The sequence below is a fragment of a genome, unplaced genomic scaffold, assembly GCF_019419815.1.
Source record: "Pyrus x bretschneideri cultivar Hongxiangsu unplaced genomic scaffold, Pyrus_bretschneideri_v1 Contig13, whole genome shotgun sequence".
Lineage (NCBI taxonomy): Eukaryota > Viridiplantae > Streptophyta > Magnoliopsida > Rosales > Rosaceae > Pyrus > Pyrus x bretschneideri.
This window is the reverse complement of record NW_025999424.1, coordinates 4,818,090-4,837,622: the sequence shown is the minus strand read 5'-3', so window position 1 is coordinate 4,837,622 and position 19,533 is coordinate 4,818,090. Positions and strand designations below refer to the sequence as shown.

The window sequence follows — 19,533 nt, the reverse complement described above, 5'->3', positions numbered from 1 at the left end:
CGTCCAAGGAATCGGTATGCGTAAATTATCTGAGTTGAATCGCTTATAGTTCTCTTATTTAGAAATTATGTCTAACTCAGGGGGAGTATCCTAAAGCATACTTACTTGATCTTAATGTACTCTTTTTCCTACGATTAGGAGCATTTTTCCCATTCGGTTTTTACTACCTAACGAGGTTTTGATGAGGCACCCATCCTGGGATTATTATACTCCGTTGAGTTCACTACCTTTGTCTTGTTTGACGTTTGTTTTAGACATTATGCACACTTCTCACTTTTCTCCTTAGTCTATGGGTATTCCCCACGCCTTGGGTTTTACTATAGCGAGGTTTTGTGAGTTTTACTACAAATGCATACTTCCTTAAATTTTAAGACTCGCGTTCACCCGTTGTGTCGATGACTTCATCAACTATTCTACCTTATCTGCTGAAGATTTGATGCAATGGTTTGTTGAATAATTACACACTCAAGGGGGAGTGTTGCATTCATATTTAGAATATGAATTTGACTGTGTAAATCCTAGTAGATATGGGAATGCATCTTATATTTCTAATAGGAGTTGATTACCTATTAAGAGTTGTAATCCTAAAAGGAAAGGTTTTTTCCTATCTTACTACTATAAATAAAGACACAATGAGATGACTCAAACACACCTCAAAATTAAATCATTCTCTTTTCTCCCTCAATATTGCCGGGCCCCTCTCTTTCTCTAAACCCTCCCTTGGATAGCTCAATCAAATAGGCCTACAACAGTGATCTAATTTTCAAATAAATATGTTTTTAGAGAATATTGGTGAATCCAATTTCCAAATAAAAATAAAATTAGTTTGTTTGTGAAGGGCACAAGGTCTCCGAGAGCATGCACAGGTTTCTGGCTTAAACTGAGATATGCAGGGCTTGAACGATTTCGCTCGTTGATCTCGTACACGTTGAGTTATTGAACTTTTACTGCAAAAGAAACCAAACAACATTTTCCATCAATTAATACAATATGTGACGTATGGATGATTGATTAATTTCACGCACAATACCGTCACATATTGCTAGATTTCATACAATAAATCAATTGAAGTTGACAGATGTTCATGAAAAGAAATGTATGACATGTATTCGCGTCAACTTATGAATTTATCAACATTCAAAAGGATAATGAACAAAAGTTGTACAGATTACCAACCCTACCATGAAAGGTTATGCAACTCGAGCTTTTGAAACTTGGATGCCACAATGCATGGTGAAGAGTTGGCCTTTAGAAACGATTCAGCTTCCAACAATCAGGGACAAAAATATATCAAACTTGGAACTCATTTATATTCGTGTCGTGTTCATATCAATCTATATATGACTCAATACAAATCAATATTCGTATAAACTGATTAACATTAGTTGTCTTCTAACTGTGTATACCTTGGGTTCTATACTCGTGCAGAATTCGACTCAAATTACTCGTAAGCAATTAGATATTTTGAAACTCTAGACGTGATAATACATGGCCGTGAATTAAGCTTACATATTTATCAGTTTGTGATGAAATCTTCACCAGCAAGCGCATCTGGTGTAGTGGTATCATAGTACCCTCCCACGGTACTGACCAGGGTTCGATTCCCTGGATGCGCATTTTGTTTTTTTTACCTTAAACTCGGCTCCAACCAAATCGGCCTCAAAGAATGGGGAACTGTTGTCGCAAGTAAAGTAGTGGCAAATATACAGCAGGTCCAAATGTGTGAAATACTTGCCTACGTGCCTAATTCACTTAAAAGTAGAAATTTATACGTTACTACGAATCACAGTTAGATATATGTACATATTATTTGTGAATTATTCATATGCTAATATAAGTAAACTGTATAACAGGTGATGTTGAACCATGAGGACGAGAAACCATGAGATCATTTAAATTTAAACTATTTCCTTAACCTTTCATCTTCGATGTGAAACACCTTTAGCAACATCAGGATTTATGTGATACAAGTATATTGTCATTGTGATGTCTCTTGCTCATTGTGGTGTCTTGTGATTATAATATAAACTCATATAAACAAAAATTTATATGCATAATATTATATCGTTAACACAAAACGTCACAATAACCGAACGCGTCTTTTAAAAGTATGCATACTTAATTTTTAGTGGTGAGATAAGAGCATTGGGCTCGACACGTGAATAGAATGCTTTGATGCAACTAACTGGATTTCCCTTCCATCTTTTATGTGCATGAGTATGCTGGTGCACATAAATCCAAAGTTTGAATCCTGAAATCCCCACCCTATACACCTACAGCGAGAAACAAAAGACGGAGAAAAAGCAGCCAAAAACAGATCCGATAAATGCGTTGATGCGTCTCGTCTTTATAAACAAGAACAAGACACAACAACACAAACAATTACCCCTTTCAACATTACACTCTCATTATTACACGTGCATTGATGCACATTACACATACCATTTGTGTTTGTGCATTTGCATTACTTGGGGAGTTTCAACCAAATATGGTTCGCGGTGATTTGGCTAGTCCCTTAGAGATGCTCTTATCAAGAATTTAATCACAGTGCTCTAATTTTTTTATTACCTTTTTGTTTGAGCATCAATATGATTAATTAACAAGTGACATGCCCATTAGCTGGTTAGACTGAAGACGATTGGAATTGTCTCATAGCCGATTTTATTGTTGTCTAATTTAATGCGTCTCCTTTTTGAATGTTCACCAAACAAGGACTAGTACGGCAAGGATAATTGCTTGTTGATTAGAAATACTCAACAGGATTGATTATGAACTTATTATCTAACGTTTTCAAAACATGAAAGCTCACCGAGGATACTTGTAAATTATTTTGTCGAAATGTAATCAATTTTTCTTTGTTTGTAATCTCATAGTTAACCATATTCTAGTTTTTTTTTTTTTTTTTTACGCTCTTATATAGTAAAAATTCTAACTCCACCGCTGTCGTTGAGACGAAGCCACCAACCAACAAGTCTAGGCCACACCAAGGCATATGCATTTTTCCCCATCAACATGGTAATTGAACAGTTACTAGAGTAGTACATATATGGATAAGATTGGGGGTTGAATTCCACTCGGCATCTTTGCTATCCATGCACAGTAATTGTGAGGTAGGGAGTTTTGCTGTCCAGTATTGCCCTAGTCCAGTCCAGTCGCCTGTCCACCACTCTGACTAATCACTGTCACTCACCCGCCTCCTTCTCTCTGATTCCTGGCCTTCTGATCCTGCTCTCTCTCTCCAATGACTAATCCCATCGGGGCAAATCCTCCACTATCATTCAATGCGCCCTAAAACCAGCAAATACGACTGCCACCGTTTCACTTTTCACTGATGCCACCACCCCCCACGAAGTGGCGCGTCTCCTCAAGCTCATTCCCCACGCATCAAGTATCCATCCCCATCTATATATTACAAACAAAGATATCCCCTTCTCCATTCCATCCTTAATAATTTCCCAAATCCGTACTATTTAGTAAGAACGGGAAGTGGAATTGAGAATTGGGTTTGTTGGATTGGAATTGGAATCAGTTCCTCCTCCGTCAGCGGTTGCGATTTCTCTCAATTCCGGCGGAAGACATGGCGATGAAATGAAGGAGCGGCAGCGCTGGCAACCGGAAGAAGACGCCTTGCTGCGAGCCTACGTGAAGCAATATGGGCCGAAAGAGTGGAGCCTGGTCTCCCCGCGGATGGGGAAGCCCCTCCTCCGTGACCCCAAGTCCTGCCTGGAGCGGTGGAAGAACTACCTGAAACCCGGCCTGAAGAAGGGCTCGCTCACCCCAGAGGAGCAGGCCCTCGTCGTCTCCCTCCAGGCAAAGCACGGCAACAAGTGGAAGAAGATCGCCGCCGAGCTCCCCGGCCGCACCCCTAAGCGCCTCGGCAAGTGGTGGGAGGTCTTTAAGGAGAAGCAGCTCAAGTTGCAGTCTCAGAGGCAAAAGAACAAACACCTTCTGTGCAATACATCGTCGTCGTCGACCCAGCTGCCACCGGATATGAATATTGCGGTCGCCGGAATTGGATCTCCGGAGAAGGCCGTTAAGGGTCCCTACGACCACATACTGGAAACCTTCGCCGAGAAATACGTCGTCCAGCCAAAGGTTTACGGTGCTGCGTTCCAGTCCACCACCATGATGCAAGAACCCGACCCGGTACTTTCACTCGGGTCGGTCGGCTCCACCGCGACGTCCGTAACTGCACCTTCCGTTATGCCTCAGTGGATGAACATTAACCCGTCGTCAACAACGTCATCCACGTCCTCCACCACCCCTTCGCCTTCGGTGAGCTTGACGCTGTCTCCCTCCGATCCGGTTCCCGACACGGACCCGACCCGTTTTTATCAGATGGGCACTCTGATTCAGCTGTGCAAAGAGGTGGAGGAGGGGATGCAGAGCTGGATGCAGCAGAAGAAGGAGGCGACATGGCGGCTGAGCAGGCTGGAGCAGCAGCTGGAGGCGGAGAAGGGAAGGAAGCAGAGGGAGGCGGTGGAGGAAATCGAGGCGCAGATAAGGTGCTTGAGACAGGAGGAGGTGGCGTTGGTGGGGAGAATAGAGAGGGATTACAGGGAGGAGCTGAGCGCGCTGCAGAGGGAGGCGGAGGGTAAGGAGGCGAAGTTTGTGGAAGCTTGGTGCGGGAAGCATGCGAAGCTGGCGAAACTTGTGGAGCTGATTGCGGTCGGGGTTCGTAATCATGGGTTTAGCAGTAAACCATGTTAATTAGAACTAATTATGTGGTTTGGTTTAGGAATTTTACTTGAATTAACACTCTCTGCAACTTGTCATCTTTCATTTTCCTTCTCTTTTTTCTGTTATTAGTGACAAAAAATATTCTTTAAATAAAAGTTTTTAGATATAACTTTTAGATTATGATAAGAAAATTAAAGTAATTATAATATTACTTTCGTTTTATTTGTTTCTCCACACGATTTTAATTATATTATAAAAGAATATTGAATTTGGGAAATAACATAATAATTCAACACTAATAATTGAGCATCAACCTCCTATTAAAAATAAATAAAATAAGCACCAACCTGTACAATTGTCTATTTAACTCAATATACGCTATTCTTTTCTCAAAGTAGTATTAATAATTAAGGTTAATCTCAGTGTACTACCTTTCAGTTTTTTGGTTTTCAACATTTGGTAAATTAAGTTTTTTATTTTTATTTTTATATTTCAGAGCGATACCTGAAGTCATAATTTTAGGACACATTTATACATTTATTAAGATTGCTGTTAAATCTCCCATTAATTAGTGATGTAGTACCCACGTAGACAATAACTGGGAACCACTTGTCAATATGGGGCTAACGTGGATATTAAAAGATAAAATTTTTAAAAAATATAAAACAAATTTAAAATTATACTCTTTTAACATTTTAATGTTCACATGGTGCTCAGTCATTGTCTGCATAGGTGCCACTTTACCAACTAACGGTATATTTAATAATAACCTTAACCCATATATGAAAGTGCCCCAAAATTATAACTTTAAATACCACTCTAGATGTTTGGGCCAATTGAGTAGTTAATTTATGTTGGGCTGCCCGAACATTCTTATTGATCCTAAGATCAATTCCAATGGTGGGCTAAAAGCCAAATTATTGTCCAAAATTTCCCCCCAAAGCCACTCCAACCCAAGGAGAAAATTTGGGCTAAATGCTAAACCAAGACCAAATTCCCTCAAAATTTAGCCCAAAAATCAGAGTGCATTTCATCCAATATTTATCGAAATTTAAATTTTTTTAGATTAAAATGTTCATAAAATTAATTTACGACAGTCTACATATTTATTTAAAAAAATTAATTTAACAAAAAAAAAAAGCCTAAATTTATTTATTAATAATCCTAGGCTAAAATTTTAGGCTAAAACAGTTGGAGTTGAAAAGTTGTTTTTGGTCTAAAAGCTAAATTTTTCGGGCTAAAATATTTGGTTTTTAGCCCAACCATTAGAGATGCCCTCAAGGAGTTATATTTTTCTTTGGGCTCGGGACCGGGAGTTGACTGACAAAATAAATTGGGAAATTCATTAGACTTATTCATATGGGGAGCTTTTATAATCTTTTACCTATAAAAACAAAGATTAAAAAATATACCAGTCCAAGCCCAAATTCATTGAGCCTTTGATTAAATTTTCCTTGATGGAGTCAGATATTTTTTTTTTATAGAAATATTCAAAAGATAACAGAAAAATATGAAAATAGGGACTTCACCTCGTATCGAAGACACTCTTAAGTTTAGGCTAAATTCGATAAATATTGTCACTATTTCTTACACATGTTAAAATCGGAGAAACTCTTATATTTCGTCCAAATCAATGTTTGATAATCCCTAAAGTTTTATTTTGAATTTTTATTTTTTCCATTGAAAGCAACCAATACTGATATCAATATTCGATATATCTGTTTATACTTTCACAAATTTGCTTATCAATATTCCACTAATACCGATATTTTAAACGTTGACTATTACAAAGCTTCCACAACATGCATTCTCAGACTTAATTGCCTCTCTCCTCTCCACTGTAGGTGATGCGAAGAAACCTTTCCCTATCTCTATTTTCATTATCGATTTCAGACATCAAGCACCTGTAACATTTGGAAGAAGAAAGAATTAATCGTCATTCCAACCCCAACTAATTTGGGACCAAGATGGAGATCACTGCGGCCCTCCTGCTCACCATTGAGATGGACGGACATATATAAGCTTTTCAGTGTAGCCGATCTCTGTTTGAATATAATCAACAAATTCACTTAGCGATGTATCTCTACTGGTATTGTGAAATGACATGTAGAGTACCACTTGAATACTCGTTATTTGGGAAAATCTCTCCTCATGACGGAATAAACATTGCCTAGAGCAGAAGATTTGAAATCTTGATATTCATAACATACTATGGCATTGACAATGACATTTGACACTTTATACATAAAACAAATCTCTCGTGTAAGATTGTCGTAGTTAAAGGATATTTGACACTTTATACATAGAACAAATCTCGTGGAGGGTGTTTGACACTTTATACATATAACAAATCTCTTTTGGAAGATTATTGTGGTGTGATATTTGAAGAATATGCAGTTCCTTAAGCTGCAGTTTGCTAATAGAATTCATTCATGCGTAGAGTTCATTACTTATTCTTCTAGGGAGTGTGTTATCCACATACTCATTTTTACTTCCAACATGCTCTTACAATTTCTGACCGTTGGATAAAATGAATTCAAAAACATTGAAGAATAGAAATCAACAGGGATGTGTAGAAAGTAAAAATAGATGTGTGAATAGCACCACCCTTCTTCTTAACTTTGTTATTTTCTCAAATATAAATCAGAAGTAAACTTGTCTCATGGGATTTTTATAAAATTATCATGTCTCACTAGGTCATTGAAAATAACTTTTTTGGTCTTTTGGCAACAACAAAAGCTATGACAACCAACATGTAATTAACAAATAATTGAATTGTCTCTCTATGCAGTGATTCCAAAACATGTCTCTAGCTACAGGAAGAAAAAAACTCATGTCTTGTCTTTATAAGCATTTTATTGTTTCATTAAGAGAAGTTCTAAACTTGGTCTCATGATTAAATGTACCTCAATATATCTCAGGTTTTTTACGTCAAGTAGTTTAGATTTAAATTCTTCAGATTTTTGCAGCCTCGTGGCCACTCAACTTTAGGCGAGGGCAGAGCGTGGCGCGGTCAGGTTTGAAGGAAGGAGACATGTCGTTCACCTGGGATTAGGGTATTGGACGATAATGGCTTCACGGCTTGGCTCGGCGTAGCCGCGGCTCAGAGCTTTGGGTAAAATCCACTATTTTCTATTCTTTTCAATATTTTCCCAAACATATCTCAAGTAATTCATATATTGAATCACAATAATCATTGCAAAATATAATTCACAAAACATAAATTAGGTTTATAATTAGTTGGATGATGAGCACTTTCAAGAATGTTCGTCGAGATTTTGATGGGCTCAGCTGTTTCTCATAATGTGTTTTGTCCATTGACCTTATACCTTTACATATATTAATCATGATGAGTTTGTTTGCCCTGCAAATATACAAGCGTATAAGGATTTGATATCCCAAATTTTATTGGATTTATACTTAAATTTACACAATCATATTCCTATTAAAATGCTACTCACAACATGTTGAATAATATTGTGCATTGTTAATTACTCATTATTGTTACCAAGCTTTAGTTATATAAAAAATATTTATATGTGTTTACTCCTAAAATCTCCTTAGCCTTGGAAGTAGGTCAAATGATTGATTGTGTGAGCAAACCACTACTAGGTATTGGTAGTAGACATGTTGGATGAGATTGCGCCTAAATCGATATTGACTTCTAATTGAGTGTGGTTGTGCATCGAGTACAAAATTAGCTCCATTTGGTTCTTTTATAAGCCTTCAGCGATAAAAGGACTTGAACAATTTCTTATCTAAGGAATTAATCCATGAAAACAAGAACGGAATTGCCTAGTTATTACCAACGGTTCTAAAAAACGCTAGATGCTAGTCGGGCAGTGGACTAGCGCCTAGCGGCTAAGCGACGCCTAGGCGGATTTACATAAATTTACACTATATATTATAAAATATGAGTATATGTGTATAATTTTAGGACTTTTTTTTTTCTAATTTTATACAAAGAATATTGGGCCTAGTTTGTTTTTTATTTGAACAAAATAGTGGGCCACAATGGACCCAACTTGAAAGAAAAGCCTTTTTTTCAATTAAACTGACAGCTTTTCCGGTTTCTCCAATGCTAGTCCCAATCAACCATCACTTGTTTAGTGGCTCTAGGCTTGCATTTATTATCAACATATCTCCTCTTCTTTCTCTCTCTACAGAGAGATCCCCTTCTCTCTCTTTAGTCTTTTTTTTGTCACTCTTTCTTTAGTCTTTAGTTATGCCTTTCTTTTCCTCCCATTTTCAGTTTTTCTTTCGACTATCTCTCTCTCTCTCTCTCTCTCTCTCTCTCTCTCTCTCTCTCTCTCTCTTCAACAGAACGAACATATCTCTTCAACAAATCCCCTTCTCTCTCTGTAGTAACCCATCAGACGGATTATGTGTATTGTTCATCCCTGTATATTCTCAATCTACTTAGGTTCATCGATTGATGTTGGGTGCAACAGCGCAGGTTTGAAGATTTGGGTTGTGGGTTGTGGATCGTGCGGATGAGAAGGGAGATTTGCAGAGCATCGACCGCCGCCTAGGCCGCCTTGAGCGCCTAGAGACACCTAGGCAGCCGCCTAAATCCTTGCCACCTTACCTGAACGATTTAGCCCAAATCGGATTGGGACTCCACCGCCGAGCGCCTAGGCCGATTTTTAGAACACTGGTTATTACAATGAACTTCAAGAAAAATAATTGAGCAATCTAAAATCTATGTAGGGAATGTAATACTAATGCACTTATGCCGTAATATGTGTATACTTATTAATACTTCTTCTTATGCTTATTAGTCATAAGATGTCAACGATACTAATCCATTTGTATAATGACATATGACGTATGTGTTTGCATTTCAGGCACATTAGAAAATTTTTCAGAGGATAGGGGTCTAGCGTCTAGACCGGCCTAGACAAATTTTTTTATTATATAACATATAAATAAATATCTATACTCATCTTAAACAACACTGAACAAGAAAAAATGGTATGATGCAATCTGATTTTGTTTTTTAACATCGAGGTCATGTGTTTATTCCCTAAATCATTTATGCAATGATGTTAAATACCTCTAGCGTACCTAAAGTCACGAGAGTGATAGCATAACAAATACAAAATAGTACGTTAAAGTAGCTATTGATTTAGATTGGTAAGTTATCCTGTCAAATTACTTGCGTGAAAAAGAAAGGATTTTTTCTCCTTTGTAATAAGTCATTCATCTTTTTTCTCCTTTGTAAGGAGTCATTCATCCCTTAGTGATTATGTAGCATTATTTTGCTTCTCAAATCAAAATCATTTATTCTATTTATCATCATTTAAAGGTCGTCTTTAAAAAATTTACTAATTTGTCAACCGTTCAATCGTACGATCTTTAGCCATTCATTCAAGGATGTTACTTGTTATCATAATTATCGATTTACTTGTACATATGGATGCTTAAATGGTCTCCAAATCTATGAATTTTTATGGAGAGGATCTTTCAATGAGCTAAAGAAAATGATTGGTTCCATTTATGACGTTTGTACAATAAAATAATGTCAAGTTTATGTTGAAAAAGGAATGCCTCCTTAGAATATTGTCTTATGTTACAGATGAAGTTTTTGAATTCAGCGATATATTTACACTAAGAGATCATTTGGGCTAATCCATATAATAGGTCAACCATATAATAATTTGGCACGAAAATCGCCATTCACAAGAGTCGAACAAAAAACCTCAGTTATAAATGAAAAATAAATATCACTAGACTGTAGTAGGTGGCTTGTCAAGGCTAAAGTTTGAATCATTGTTTTTCGTATTTGCTCAAATTCTTTTAGTAATTTTATTTTTTTAAAGGAGAAAAATATGCAAGTAGTGGAAGATGAAAGAAATTTACAATAATTCTATTTAAATAAACAAATATTATCATATTTTTTACACACTGTCTAATTAATACAAATGAACTCTACTACTCACTTACATTAAAGATTTTGTGAGTAAGTACAGTTTTGTGCGTTTATATAACGTTCCCCTTAAATTTACAAAACGATGGCCTGTCATTTGGTTACAGAACGATGGGATTAAGATATTCTCGTTCTTTTATTAAACTTGAAAATTACCCAATCGTTCTATATGCCACGAGCTTTGTCATATAATTATTCTAATTGCACACACTGCAAGAGAAGGCTCTCTCTTTATCAAGCAAAAAGAAAAAGAAAATAAAAGGTTGACTTTTAACTTATTGAACATGGTCCAAGCCTCCAACACCTGCTATTCTCTATAATGCACATGTTTTCATGATATGTTAACTCCGAACAACCTCACCACTCCATCATCTTGAACCGTCGCTAAAGGGTCAGCAACCCTGCCATGCATCTCCTCGATCCCCGAAACGTCAACTTTTCTAGGTCTACACTCAATGAACAGCTTCTTATCCTCCCCTACCGATTTCTGAAACCTCACAACATCACCAGCTTTCAGCTTCTTCTCCTTCACAAAACGAATCCACCCTTTGCTCAACACATAACTCTGACTACTACTCCAATAACAGTACCCAAACCTCCACACCTTCCCCAACTCATCCTCAAATTTCAACAACACCCCTTTACCAAACCCTACACTCAGATGAACCTCAAAATGCTTCTCGGCATGTTGTTTTGGTATAACCATGCGGTTCAATCTCCCTACGTCGCTTGGTGTTGCCACTTTCTCGAAAAGCAACTCCCTGTCGCGACTACACGTGTCCATTAAATCAAGGTAACACTTCGTACGCTTTCCACCATCGTCAAGGCCTAGAGCACCACCATTGTGCAACTTATGCTTGTACATCTCGAGCTCGTTGGCATAAGAATGTTTTCGAAGCATGTCAACGATTTCAGCCTTGGAATGGTATTCCAAGAAAAGAGCCTCCGTGACATCAGGTCCGTAGGGTTTCATTTGGCTTCGACTGAAGTGTGTGATGGCATCAAGACCCCGGAACTTTAGTAAGGCAATGTTGTAGGTTTTAGCAGCTTCTTCTTCTTCATTGAAGGTTCCCAACCATACACGATGACTCTTCTCGTATATTTGAGCTCCCCACCTGCCATTTGACTGTGGCACTACTCCTTTGTACCTTGAAGAAGGCAACTTGTTTGAACTTGCACCGTTTGCTCCATTCATTGTTGAGTAGTCACTTGTGCTCGCATTCCAGCAACTCATCAAATCCATTGTGATCGGGAGGAAGAGGAAGACGAGAATTAAACTCTATTTCTATAGTATTTTGATTCGTAGGAAGAGAAGAGTGAGAATCAAACTTTGTTTCTAGGGTAATGAGTTTGAGGAAGATGATGACAAGAATTGACCGCTTGGGTTTCTAGACTTGACAGACAATGGTCACTAATGTTTAGGTAGTATTTCTTTCTCCATGATGAGTTTCTGGCACACCGACCTATTGGGGGGAGGATTGAACTTTGTTTCTAGGGTATTTGGATTTCTAGACTTGACAGACAATGGTCACTAATGTTTAGGTAGTATTTCTTTCTCCATGATGAGTTTCTGGCACACCGACCTATTGGGGGGAGGATTGAACTTTGTTTCTAGGGTATTTGGATTTGCATGAGAAGGGGATGAGAATCAAACTCTGTTCCAGGTTGTTTTTGAATCATAAGAAGAATGAGACGAGAATTGAACTGAATAATTCAAGTGTATTTTCTGTTCTTAAGAGAGGAGGATGAGACACGTAGGCCCAATGTTTAATTTTATTTCAGAGAAGTATATGGAAAGAGTGTGTGATGTTCATATATATAGTTGTAGGATGGTACGTGCAATAAAAGTAAAAATATTCACAAAGAATTTTGCATTTCTATCAAGCTCTCCTGTTTATATATCTCCTGATTATATATATAATCTTTAAGGGAATGGATTCTCATTTTTTTTATAGAAACGGGAATTAGTTGTGGGGTACATACTACATCAAACTTTAACGATCCGAACTGTCTATTTTTTAAGTTGCATCTCATAATCATTGCAAAATATTAGCCAAATTGGAAATGTTTAAGACATCTAATTGTGTTCAAAGAAATTAACGAATACTTTGTAATATAATAAAAAGAAACAATAAAATTTTATCTTGATAATAAAATAGGCAAATAGTTTCAAATTGAATTGAATTTTTGTAAGGATGATTTATGAATCGAGACTTACAAAATAGATAATTTGGATTGTTGAAATTTGATGTAGAGTGAACCGGACACCTAATTCCCTGTTAAAAAAATAGAAATCCCTGTGCATAAAGGGCTATATATATATAGGAAAAATTAGAATCCAATCCCTAGTCACCAATGTTCATAAATTAAAACCTTATTGGTTTTCAGTTTTTGATCAAAGTCCGTTGACTTCTTGACTTTGTACACCTTAGCATTTTACTATTCAAATACTTCCATGTCATCTTTTTTTTTTTTTTACAACAAATTTTAATTTATAATTTGTCCCACATTATCACGTTTGTAATTGAAAATCCCAAAATTCTCTCACTTAAATTTATGCTTATATTCAAATTCAACATTATTATATTGAATATGTATCTTCAAATTTAAATTTCACGAAAAAAATTTCAAACTTATTTTTTCTCCATGACCATCATATTGCAAAATCATAACAAATGAACATTATATTGCTCTGAATGCAATTTTAATTTCATTGGCTACATTCTCTTCTCTTGTTCCTTAATCCATGTACCCAACTTTTATTCTATACTACCATTGTAACTTTCTCTTCTAAATTTTGTGTACCCATATATGTATAACTTTTTTTCCTATAAGATTTATTTAGTATGTAGCCTTAAGTAATTTGGTCTTATGGTTTGCTTCCATTTTTCTATCCTTTAATCATTTTTTACATTAAGAATTTAAATGGGTATATTGTTTTTCTTGTTGTTGTCACATATGGATTTTAATGTTGAAATTGTATATGGATGCATTCTTTTGAATTACTATAATTGTACATGGGTACATTCTTAATTATGGAAACATTTATCTTTTATCATGACATTCAATTAAAAAAACCAATTTTTTTCTAAGGGTGGAGTTTGTTGTTTAATCCCATAAACGTTAAAGTTCAAATCTTATGGGATTTTATATCTCATAAATGTGGTAACTTATTTTATTTAATTGCTTTAAATGTTCAGACAAAAAAAAAATCTTTAAAGGATGTCTATATTACAATATTTAATATATGCTTAATTTAAATAGTTGACATGAAAATTGATTAATGCTAATATTCTGATGTATACAAAATCAAAGGACTTTAATCAAAATCTAAAAACTAATATGATTTCAATCAATGTACACTAATGATTAAGCATCGCATCCAAAGCATCCTCCATATATATATATATATATATATATATATATATATTACCTGTTGGCATCTCATGGTACTAGAAGGTTCCTTCTTCTCATGTCCCCATGTGGGAATTTGTACGATGGGAGGGGAAGAGTGGTTGGAATCTGAGGGGATGGACCTGGACGTGTCCTCCATGCATGCGTGGCATGTTCTGATTGGTTTTCTGCATGTTGTGATAGTCACAAAATATATCACCTTGCTCAACACTTTGGCTTTGGCACATTATCCCAATTCGGCGTTCACGTCTGCTTCTTTTGACCGCCCATGCACATGGAAAGTGAAATATGCTTGGACATTAGAGGAACTACATGTTTAACTTCTTGTAAAGGACTTTAGATATATATATATATATATATATATATATGGCACATCACTTTTTGCTTTGTTTCACTTAGATGAATTACTATTCGACTTCACCAAAATCTTGTTGAATTCTTTTTGTTGGCACATCACTTTTGCTTTGTTTCACTTAGAAGAATTACTATTCGACTTAGAAGAATTACTACCAAACCTTGTTAAATTATTTTTGTTGGCACAACACTTTTGCTTTGTTTCACTTAAAAGAATTACTATTCAACTTTACCAAAACCTTGTTTTTATTGCACTGTAGATCTTTTGTTGGATGAATCCTCCACGTGATGCAGCAACACGTCTCCAAATGTGTGTACTGACAGTCAAAGTGACACTTCCACTTTCAAACGAAAAAGACAAATGGTGAGCTTTAAGATTTATTTTGGCTCCAAGAAATTTCAACCTTAATTGGTTAACAGGTTTTTTATTTAGGAGGTAGATTTTTTGCTCTCTTTCCGTACTCTTTTGTGCCTTTGTTTTATGTGCCAACAAACAGTGACACTTTCACTTTCAAACGAAAATAACAAATGGTGAGCTTTAAGATTTATTTTGGCTGTAAAGGATTTCTAGCTTAATTGGTTAACATGCTTTTTATTTAGGAAGCAGATTTTCTGCTCTCTCACTTTCCGTACCCTTTCGTGCTTTTGTTTTATGTGGTCATAGTTAAGTCACATCAATATTTTATATTATTTTTTATAGAGATAATAAGATAAAAATGAATAGTAGTATAAAATGTTGACATAGTTTAACCGTGACCATACAAACAGAAAGACACTAAAGAGCACGAGAAGTGAGAGGACAGAGAATCTGCCTTCTTTTATTTAAACACAACATCTTATCTAAATTCATCATATTTCTCTCTACACTCCATTAAACAATTTAAATTTAAATTCTTTCTAGAAAAATACACCCCTATCCTCCCAAACTACCGTTCATCACTAATACACACCAAACTCAACCTAAACTCTGGACATTGATAAATAAAAATAAAATAAAAAACTGTAATTATCCACAACATATGTCACACAGGTTTCGGCTTCATCTAAATAAATTTATGTTTATATCTGCTTAAATATCTTCATGTATTCATGTATTATGAAAGGGACCATGGAATTCTTTCATATAACTACTATTAATGTTCTATGAAAGTTCGAATATAGTGCCAAAACCTCAACAATCTTTGAGCCTTATAGAAATAGGTTAGATGATTAATTGTGTGAGCGAGCTACTATAAACACTCTGATACCATGTATGAATTATAATCTTGTTAATTACATTCATAACACAAAAGCTTATATATACAATCGTGTGTATTTGACGCATAAGTAAAGATCTCTACAAATCAAGAACACAATCAAAATCCGCTTACAATATTAATTCCTAAACTTTAAGAGATACAATTTCCTTTGGCAGGACCCCTTCTCTAACAGCAGCAGGTATTGGTAGTAGACAAAAAATGATATTGACTTTTAATTGAGCGGTTGTGCATTGAGTGGGGAATTAGCTCAATTTGTTTCTTTTATATGCCTTAATCCAATAAAGTACTTAAACAATTTCTTATCTAAGGAATAATTTAACCATGAAAAGCAAGAACTCCTTTAATCTCCAATAGAAGGTTCCCTGTATGACTCGAAAGGAATAATGCATGTGACTTAAAGATATGTTTTACAGTTCAAAAGGAAACTTCTGCTACACTAAACATAAAAAAGTTCGGATTCTATTCTTAGTTTTATTTTTATCTCATGTTTAAAATACACCCTAACGAATTGAAGAAACATGGAAAGAGAGAAATCCTCCCCGGGCCTAATGATGAACAAACAGTAAATCAAGGCAGCGTCCTTGTCCCGCACAAGGTTCTCACGTCGTGGGCTTGTCTTCTTTCGGTTTCACGCTATGTCGATGGACTCCACATATGTAGCGCACAAATACCCTTTGTCCAGCTTGTGATCATGTTCTTCTTTTGACACATGTTCTTTTAACTTGCATTCTTCTTGCCTAAAATGTGATGTTATCTTAAAGTTATCTATAAAGACAAGTGTTGAAAGGAAAACATGGTCATAAGATAGACAGAGTATTTGGACACAACAAATCTAAACTCGTGTCGATGTAGCTAGTCACCTCATCCTCTGTAAAATATTGACTAACAGTACTTCTTGCGAGCAATATATCTTTCTACTTACGGATCACATTATACAAGAATAACTTATTAAAATCACATAAATTATGTTCACATATTCAACTATGATTTGTTTGGCAATAAAAATGGCTTATTTGTGTAAACATTAAACAATCATCACTTTTAGACAAGAAGCAGGACCAATTTTGACAGTAGAGGTATGTTGAAAATTAAAATAACAAGGAATTCCAATCATAACACCATCCTGGAAACATTTGAAAAATATTAGTATTTTATGGTTATTAAATATATATATATATATGGGTTTGCTTGTTAGTTTACTATTTGGGCCTAGCCCATCTGAATTAGAATTTCTTATATTTTATTCTCTATAATATAACTTATAATTTAGTATGAAATAAGTCCGTGAAGATGTAGTCATTCAGTTGTAGCCGTCTTGACAATCTCGTTTAATAATATAACGTTCATAATTATATTTCATTTGTTCATCCGTTTATTTTTAATTTGGTATCAAAGTAAGTTTGATCAATCTGTTACCGTTCATTATCAGTGTGTGTATTTGTCCTTTTTTTTTTTTTTTTTCGTGGAAATTTTTTGTTCTCTAGTTTGGTTTATTTTTTGTCATTCATTCATAGTTGAAGAACAAAAAAATAAAGCTTCTGGAATTGAAATCTAGAGCTGCGCCAAAGTCGAGTTGTGCCAACGCTAGATCGAGTCAATCCATCATCTATTGCTCTTCTCGTATACATTGTTGCCTGCAATCCTGACCACCATCTGCTGCTACTGAACTGTCGTCGTCACTACTAGAAATTTAGCTAAAAGTCATCCTTTTTATTTGTGTCTATTGTCAAGTGTGGATATTCTCATTGGTGGCAAACCTCAATGGCCAACAAGCAGCCACTATACTAGAGAACATGGTCTATGTAGAGGATTCTATTGTAACAATGGCAACCAATATTGCATTGGTGTGTATGTGAATAGTACAACTTTTTTATATTTTATAATTATTTCTAAAATTTAAAATATCTCATTGTCCCTTTTATTAGTGGCTAGATTTGAGACTAACATTGGCGCCTTTCATACTCATACACACACCAATCCTATGTGTCTGTATTAGGATCGGTGGCTTTTAAAGTATAGGCACCAAAGTTGGTGTGAATCTACAACATTCCAAATGGCTAGCAGGTTCAAATTGGAGAATCATGCATTTTAGTAATAGGGCCACTATACTATATTAAAACTCAGCTTCAACATATCAAATTCACATGAAATTTAAATTTACAAAAGGATTCACATTTCCAACCAACCAAACTTTATATACAATAGAGAGTCTCAATAACAAGGTTTGTGCTACATAAGAAAGCATATTGCATTCGCCAGTTTGCCAATCAAGTAACGTCAAAGTAATTTAAGTTCCACTACTACAATATTAGCTTTAGGTGGCGGATGATGGTGACGGATATTAGAAAAATTCTATCGGATAAATTATATCCGACACATCATTTAATTAGTGGCGGATATTAGAAAAATCTTGTCGCTTATATCTGACATAAATTCCTGGCGGATGTTTACTGGCGGATATTAGAAAAATCATGTTGGTTATATCTGACATAAATTCCTGGCGGATATTAAAAAAATTATGTCGATTATAACCGTCAGAATTTTTGAATCCTTTTTTTAAATATTTTTGATAGATTCTGGCGGTTTTTAAGTTAATGGTGGCGGCTATAACCGACATAAATTGACTATTTTATTATTTTACTTTCTGGCGGTTATTATTTTAGTATTCTGGCGGTTATAACAAACAAAAATGAAAATTTTATTATTTTAAAATGTTATATTGATAAAAATAAATAAACACATATTTTTCAATTTTTTTTTTCACTCATGACCCTAAAGTCTAATAAACCCAATTCTCACGAGCCATAAATTTTCTAAGAGAATAATAACAATAGATTACAATCTGAAGCTCTATCATTTTTGTAATAAAGATTATGCTCCCTCACAGGCAAGCAACAAGATACAAAGAAATTCAAACAATTTTTTTCAATGCATCACAAAGCACATTGTTTGGCACATAAACACACATGAACATCTGGTCTGCTCTATCATGTCTGGCATATTGTCTGGCAATTTTTTTCAATACGTCACAAAGCACATTGTCTGGCACATAAACACACATGAACAACTAGTTTCGTAAAATGCATATCCTATCAAATTGATAGATTTAACATACACTTAAGAGTTAATGCTATACTTCCATATAGTATAAAATAAGAGTTATCCACTAGTGTAAATATTTTAAATTGAAGATCGAATTCATTCATTGCATTCTTATAGGATCGAGGAGTGTAGCTGCAAAAAATCATCAAAATCCGAGCTAAAATAACCATTAAATTTTAATTTTTCGTTTATAATCATCGAAAACTTTTGTTCCGTTACCTAATCTCTGAATGTTTGTTTTTTACGATTTTTTACGTATGCAATCTTGGAGTGTATACAAACAAGTTTGACGGTTCGATCGTTGAAAAACGTTTCATAGAATGCATATCACATCAAAACAGTAAATTAAACCAACACTTAGAGTTAATGTTATACTTCCCCATCAAGTATAAAATAAGATTTTGTTGTATCCACTAGTGTAAATATTTTAAATTGAAGATCGAATTCATTCAATGCATTCTTATAGGGTCGAGGAGTGTAACTGTAAAAAATCATCAAAATCGGAGCTAAAATAACCGTTAAATTGTGACTTTTCGTTTATAACCGTCGAAAACTTTTGTTTTGTTGCCTAATCTCTGAACGTTTGTTTTTTGTGATTTTTTACGTATGTGATCTCGGAGTGTGTACAAACAAGTTTGACGGTTAGATCATTGAAAAAAGTTTCGTAGAATGTGTATCGCGTTAAAACGGTAGGCTAAATAAACACTTAAGAGTTAATGTTATACTTTCATTAAGTATAAAATAAGATGACTAGTGTAAATATTTTAATTGAAGATCAAATTTTTTCATTGCATT

The 19,533-nt window shown here is 35.1% G+C and overlaps 2 protein-coding genes and 1 non-coding gene across 3 annotated transcripts; 2 read left to right on the top strand and 1 right to left on the bottom strand.

Moving 5' to 3' along the window:
* The first annotated feature begins 1,545 nt into the window (after positions 1–1,545).
* On the top strand, positions 1,546–1,616 carry TRNAG-CCC. Its single transcript has one exon. It is a non-coding gene; the product is annotated as a tRNA-Gly (tRNA).
* Positions 1,617–3,554: 1,938 nt separating this feature from the next.
* On the top strand, positions 3,555–4,849 carry LOC103940825 (protein rough sheath 2 homolog). The gene has a single exon (XM_009351006.3). The coding sequence runs from the start codon at positions 3,589–3,591 to the stop codon at positions 4,708–4,710; it is 1,122 nt and encodes a 373-aa protein (XP_009349281.2). The 5' UTR covers positions 3,555–3,588; the 3' UTR covers positions 4,711–4,849.
* A 5,933-nt stretch (positions 4,850–10,782) lies between these two features.
* LOC103960283 (AP2/ERF and B3 domain-containing transcription repressor TEM1-like) lies at positions 10,783–12,087 on the bottom strand. The gene has a single exon (XM_009372733.3). The coding sequence runs from the start codon at positions 11,850–11,852 to the stop codon at positions 10,941–10,943; it is 912 nt and encodes a 303-aa protein (XP_009371008.1). The 5' UTR covers positions 11,853–12,087; the 3' UTR covers positions 10,783–10,940.
* Positions 12,088–19,533: the final 7,446 nt, after the last annotated feature.